We start from the raw sequence: 6,765 nt of genomic DNA on the forward strand, positions 1-6,765 counted from the left end.
TGTCTGAATACAGCAGGAGCGAGCCTCCGGCGGCGCGCGTGTGCCGCCGAGAGACGGGATAGTCTGGTGACGTAGGTCTACGTCGCCAGACGATAACGAGCCACTTTGCCGCAGTACCAGCTCAGTAAGCGGTCAGCAAGTGGTTAAGGAAGTAGTGCGACATCCATGCTGATAGGCCAGTTAGTAAGTTAGTATTGCGAGAGGAAACTGAAGGAGTGAGGTTAGGAGTAGAGAGGTAGGTTTAGGTGTCATCGGCGTAGAGATTGTTTTAGGTGCCATCGGCGTAAAGATGGTTTTGGAAGCCGTAAGCGGTTATCAAGTGACCATGGGAGGAGGTGTAGATAAAGAAGAAAAGGGGTCCAAGAACAGAGCCTTGGGGTACCCCAGAGAAAAAGGAAGTGTAGAGGAGGATACTGAATTGTGGATAACACTGAAGGAGCGCTGTGATAGGTAGGAGGAGAACCAGGATAGAGCAGAATCTTGGAGGCCAAGGGAATGGATCTTTATTGAGAAGGAGTGGGTAGTCAACAGTATCAAAGAGGTCAAGTAGTAGGAGTACGGAGTAGTGTCCATTGGTTTTAGCAGCTGGCACTTTTCCACTGCAAGTACCGGCTCGGCTCCACTCGGCCCTGCTTGGCCCTGCTTGGCTCGGTTTGGTTTTCCACTGCATGGTACCGCATGGTACGGTGTTGGAACGGTTTCGGTACGGTTTGGTACAGTTTGCTTTTCCACTAATATAGTAAGTGGGTGGGATAACCACGATTCTCTGAACAATCAGTGGCTAGTAGTGACACAGTCAAGGCTGCATGCAAAGGATTGTGGGATATGGTATCGGTACGGCCCTCTTGGAACCACAACTGAGGTGGTACTGTTTAAGCGAGCCATACCGTTCGGTTCCAGGTAGTGGAAAAGCGCCACCGTACCGAACCGTTCCAACACCGTACAATGCGGTACCATGCAGTGGAAAAGTGCAAAAGCGAGCCGAACCGTTCGGTTCCATGCAGTGGAAAAGCACCACTAGTAGTAGGGCAGTAACATAAAAGTATACCAAAGTTTATTATTGTATCTCACCATGAATAAAGTCATAGACTTTGTTATACTTTTTTTTTTTCTTGCTACTCCATTAGTATCTTTTCTCTTTCTTTGGTTTATTGATCGATTACTGTATCCAAAAGGAGAATACAAAGCCAGCTTAGTTTGTTTGTCTTCCACCGTAGATGTGGATGAGACAGCGACCTCACCCTGCACAACCCCCGTTTCCTCTGGATGGGAGCGATGCAGCTTTCCGCAAGGTATGTCCTTCCGCAAGGTGACCTTCTCTAACTTCCTTCTTATCTTAAACAAGGTGGGAGAGAGAATATGAATCCTCCAACAATAAAAGTGAAGTCCTTGGGGGATCCAAAACATCTAGCTGCTCGAAATAGGGGGTCACCCAAATTGAGTAGTTTATATATACAGTTGCACCAGAAAAAGAGGCAAACAGTCCAAAAATAATTTATTAGTGCAGCTAAGTGGCCATGGAAAGGAAACCAACAGCCAACGCATTTCAAGGGCCCTAAGATCTCCCCCCTTCCTCAGGGCTCCAAGTCTGACCCAAAAACATGAAATCTTAGACTGATTAAATTGGTATTTGGATACATGAACTCATAAAAAGTTTCTAACCATCGAAACGAAAGTATGAATCAAACATAAAAACCTTCACAAAACATGGCTTTGAATTGTTTTCTTGATCTCTTTTTCTAGTGCAACCAATTCTTTTTCTTATCCTGGCATTCGATTTTTGCCCCAACTGTTTTCCAAATCCCCAGGAATAATTCTTTTTTTGAAGGCCCAGAATGTGAGATTGTGAAATGGCATCATAGTGTTCCCATGTTCTATACCACCCTCATAGAGCAAGGCTGCTTAGTCATGTGACAAGAGGTTTCAGGTCTTTCAGAAGTGCTGTGAAAAGTTTACAGGCAAAAAAAAAAAAAAAATGTTTTATGTGTCCTTTATGTTGGGTCACCCCCCTTTGGCTGTGTTTGGTTAGGCTCGGAGACCAGTAGCTATAGCAGTAGAGAGGCTCCCACCGGCCAGCAGGATAGGTATACAAGCAAGTCACCCTGGCGGATGATGTAGGCTCACCCGAGGTGCGGGGTCCAAGCACTAACCGGTATTAACCAGAGCTCCTGATGGTGGGGATGGGTTTCGCTGTGTGTTATAGTGCCAGGTCATGTTCCTCAGATTCCCCCTACCAGGAGGTGAGTAAGCCGCGGTCCAGTAGCAGATATAGCAGGTAGGGATCAGGCAGAAACATACTCAGTAAACAAGCCAAAGGTCAGTAATGAGTGGTTGTAGAAGTGTAGTCGAGAAACAAGCCAAAGGTAACGAGTAGTAGCGAAGATACAGATGGCATCAGGATCCTGACACTGGCTGGAAGGAGCACAATAATCTGGCAAATGAGACGTATAAAGGCATGGCTTGAATAGGAAGTGTATGGGAGGAACAAAGGGTTCAAGGTTCAAGAGAAGCAAGACACAAGGCAAGGTTGGCAAAGGAATCAGGCAGGGAGCTGTCCAGCATCTCAGGTGGTTTAGCAAGAGGAGATACCGCCAGACACAGCAGAGGTTGCAGGTTCAGATCAGGGAGCGCTGACAGGGTGACCGGGTGCTGGAGGTCAAGTTGGGGCTCATCTTCACCTCAAATAAACAGTACATTAGAAAAAAAAAAGAAAAAAAGAAGAAGCTGGTGGCACACCTTAAGTGTTATTGTTCCAGACCAGTAAAAGGAAGCCCCGTATAGAACCGCCTTTACTGATGCATCATTTTTTTTTTTTTTATGAAATGCGTTGGAGGAAAAAGGTCCCAGCTTTGATTTGCTTGTCCGGAACAATAAAGCTTCACTTGCGTTGGATTACACAATGTGCCACCAGCATCTTTATTGGGATTCATAGTGAAAAGCTTGCTGAATTAATTTTTTTCATTGTTGGCAAACTGAGTTTTCCATCCTTCCCTGTTCATGCAGGTGCCCAACGCAGTCCTTCTGTCTCCTCCTCCCATTCTCAGAGGTCCATAGAAAGTCTCTTTGCTGCCAGGTAAGACGGTTCAGCGGTGTTTAGTGACAACTTGCCCTCCTCCCCCCTCGCCCAGCAAAGCCCTCATCTCCTCTCTCTTTACAGGCTGTCTCTGAATAAGACCCGGCTCCTGACCCGCGCAGCGAAGGGATTTATGATTAAATCTCCAGGGAAAGGCAGCGACGAGAGTGAGAGCGAGAAGAACATTGATTATTTACCTCTGGTAAGGTGAACGGTCAGGTTGTACCAATGTAAAACTGTCAGCTGGCTTACAGATTATTACTTCATAATGGCCGACATAGAGCTGGGCGCTCATTCGGGCCGAGCCTGGAGCACAGGCAAGGCAGGCGTTTATCTCGGGTGCAGCTGTTTTACCTGTATAAAAGTTACAGACGTTATACAAACCCTCAGGATCAAGTTCTTTGGAAGGCTTTAAAATGCTCATTAATCTGTAGCATGGTATAAATAAGAGGTCTATAAACTTTCTTAATAAAGGGCCAGATTACTGTCCTTCAGGGGGGGGGGGGCTGAGTGTGGCCAGCAGGAGTTGAAAATGTCCCAGTGCTAGTGGGATCAAACAATGACTCAGGCTTGGTGGTCAGAGGGAGTAAGACCATTGCATGGCGCCTATGGCTTGAAGGAGGAGGAATAGGGCCCCATCATTGGTATTAGTGGGAAAGTAGAGCCCCATCTCTGGTGTCAGTGGGAGGAAAAGTACCCCATCACTGGTGTCAGTGGGAGGAAAAGTGCCCCATCACTGGTGTCAGTGGGAGGAATAGTGCCCCATCACTGGTGTCAGTGGGAGGAATAGTGCCCCATCACTGGTGTCAGTGAGAGGAATAGGGCCCCACCACTGGTGTCAGTGGGAGGAATAGTGCCACATCACTGGTGTCAGTGGGAGGAATAGTGCCCCATCACTGGTGTCAGTGGGAGGAAAAGTGCCCCATCACTGGCGTCAGTGGGAGGAATAGTGCCCCATCACTGGTGTCAGTGGGAGGAATTGTGCCCCATCACTGGTGTCAGTGGGAGGAATTGTGCCCCATCACTGGTGTCAGTGGGAGGAATAGTGCCCCATCACTGGTGTCAGTGGGAGGAATAGTGCCCCATCACTGGTGTCAGTGAGAGGAATAGGGCCCCATCACTGGTGTCAGTGGGAGGAATAGTGCCACATCACTGGTGTCAGTGGGAGGAATAGTGCCCCATCACTGGTGTCAGTGGGAGGAAAAGTGCCCCATCACTGGTGTCAGTGGGAGGAATAGTGCCCCATCACTGGTGTCAGTGGAAGGAATAGTGCCCCATCACTGGTGTCAGTGAGAGGAATAGGGCCCCATCACTGGTGTCAGTGGGAGGAATAGTGCCACATCACTGGTGTCAGTGGGAGGAATAGTGCCCCATCACTGGTGTCAGTGGGAGGAACAGTGCCCCTTCATTAGTATTCGTTGGAGGAATAGTGCCCCATCACTGGTGTCAGTGGGAGGAATAGTGCCCCATCACTGGTGTCAGTGAGAGGAATAGGGCCCCATCACTGGTGTCAGTGGGAGGAATAGTGCCACATCACTGGTGTCAGTGGGAGGAATAGTGCCCCATCACTGGTGTCAGTGGGAGGAAAAGTGCCCCATCACTGGCGTCAGTGGGAGGAATAGTGCCCCATCACTGGTGTCAGTGGGAGGAATTGTGCCCCATCACTGGTGTCAGTGGGAGGAATAGTGCCCCATCACTGGTGTCAGTGGGAGGAATAGTGCCCCATCACTGGTGTCAGTGAGAGGAATAGGGCCCCATCACTGGTGTCAGTGGGAGGAATAGTGCCACATCACTGGTGTCAGTGGGAGGAATAGTGCCCCATCACTGGTGTCAGTGGGAGGAAAAGTGCCCCATCACTGGCGTCAGTGGAAGGAATAGTGCCCCATCATGGGTATATATTGGAGGAACAGTGCCCCTTCATTAGTATTCGTTGGAGGAATAGTGCCCCATCATTGGTGTTTGTTGGAGGAATAGTGCCTCATCATTGGTATTTGTTGGAGGAATAGTGCCTCCATCATTGGTATTTGTTGGAGGAATAGTGCCTCATCATTGGTATTTGTTGGAGGAATAGTGCCTCCATCATTGGTGTTTGTTGGAGGAATAGTGCCTCATCATTGGTATTTGTTGGAGGAATAGTGCCCCCATCATTGGTATTCGTTGGAGGAATAGTGTCATATCATTAAAGGAATGGTCAGAGGGACAAAGAAAGAAAAGGAAAGGGCCACATCTGGCCCACGGGCCACAGTTTTGAGACCACTGGTATAGATTACGATTCCCTTCTTGTTTCCTTCTTCTGTCCTATCCAATTTTTACGGTAACCTAAGATGAACCATGGAAGATCTTTCTTTTTTCTTTGGCACCTATAATATCTGCTGGTCAAGCTAATAATGTCATTTTCCTCTTAGGTCACTCTGCAGCTGGCTTGTGGAGGCTTCCTGCTCAACCAGGCCTTTGCTGATGCTGCAAATATCCCAATAGACAAACTCAAGTGGACATCCCCTTTCAGCAGTCACCGTGCTGCTCTCAGTCCAATGTCTCACAGTTCTCCATCCCGAAAGGACACTAGCCTTCCTGTGGGCACATGCCAGTTGTTGGCACCAGCAGATCTCCATGCCACAGTGAATGGCTTCGGAGAGGATGTCAGCCAACAAACCAGAACGCGGCATTTATCAAGCAGTGGCCTAGAGGGTTCTTCTCGCTCTTCAAAGACGGACAATGAACTGTCCCTCCCAGTCCTCCCTATCCGTCGGTTCTCCTCTCCTGATAGTGTACAGGACACCTCCTCCATCCACACAGATAGCGGTTTGGGGTCGGAGTCTGATGGCACCGAGGTGCAGTCGTGGATGGAGAGCATAGAGGAGCAACGGAAGTCTCATCCAGAAAGCATGATCTGGGCTACCGCCGTGGCCCTGGCTTGGATGGAGAATAACTCTGCAGCTTATTTCACAGAGTGGGAGCTTCTAGCCGCCAAAGCTGACAGGTGGTTGTGTAAGCAGCAGATCCCAGAGGGACGCACCCTGGCCACGGTCAAGTCCGCGGCTCAGCAGCTCTTTGTCTTGCTTCGGCACTGGGACGAGAACCTGCAGTTCAATGTCCTGTGCTACAATCCCAGCAGTATGTAGCAGAAGCAGTGAAAGAAGTGGTGCAAAAACATTGTGTGTTGTGGTATGGCTGTTCCGTGAAGACGTTTATCTGTTCTCTCAGTGTTGGTTGGTCTGAAGTGACGTCTTTGCATGTTGGCGCTGAATGTATTGTGCGGCCAGCAGGGGGAGCACCCGAGGGTCCAGAGGCAGTTAGGGAGGGCTGCCTTTCTTGGGCCTGGTTTCTGCACCCAGATGCAGTCCTTCCCACCAAGATGGCCAGTGTGCAGTAGGATCAAAGGGGGAAAAACTGTGGTCCAAACAGGACTTATGAAAGAGCCATCAAAATTATACATCAAAGGATTTCCTCCTCGAATGCTTCAGATTTTATTTCTATTCCCAACTGCAGTATAGGCAAATAAAAATAATAAACCAGTAAGGAGTTACAAATAGAAGGTTTAGCCCTCGAAAATTCAAAACCTAGGTACATTCTATTTTTTTTTTTAACCTAGGATGGCATGAATGAAAAGAAGACTAATATTGGTGTACTTTAGACTAGGGGTCTCCAAACTTGGACAAAGGGCCAGTTTACTGTCCTTGAGGCTTTAGAGG

General features: G+C 48.5%; 1 protein-coding gene across 1 annotated transcript in view; it reads left to right on the forward strand.

Annotated features, from left to right (window-relative positions):
• Window positions 1-6,481, forward strand: part of VWA5B1 (von Willebrand factor A domain containing 5B1) — an 87,298-nt gene extending 80,817 nt beyond the window's left edge. Inside the window, exons 17-20 of the mRNA XM_082274556.1 lie at window positions 1,218-1,292; window positions 3,004-3,073; window positions 3,158-3,275; window positions 5,479-6,481. Coding sequence (XP_082130682.1) covers window positions 1,218-1,292; window positions 3,004-3,073; window positions 3,158-3,275; window positions 5,479-6,195 — 980 coding nt within the window. The 3' untranslated portion in view covers window positions 6,196-6,481. The remainder of the gene's footprint in view (window positions 1-1,217; window positions 1,293-3,003; window positions 3,074-3,157; window positions 3,276-5,478) is intronic.
• The last annotated feature ends 284 nt before the right edge of the window (window positions 6,482-6,765 follow it).

Source organism: Pelophylax lessonae (assembly GCF_965119305.1).
Source record: "Pelophylax lessonae genome assembly, chromosome: 12".
NCBI classification, from domain to species: domain Eukaryota; kingdom Metazoa; phylum Chordata; class Amphibia; order Anura; family Ranidae; genus Pelophylax; species Pelophylax lessonae.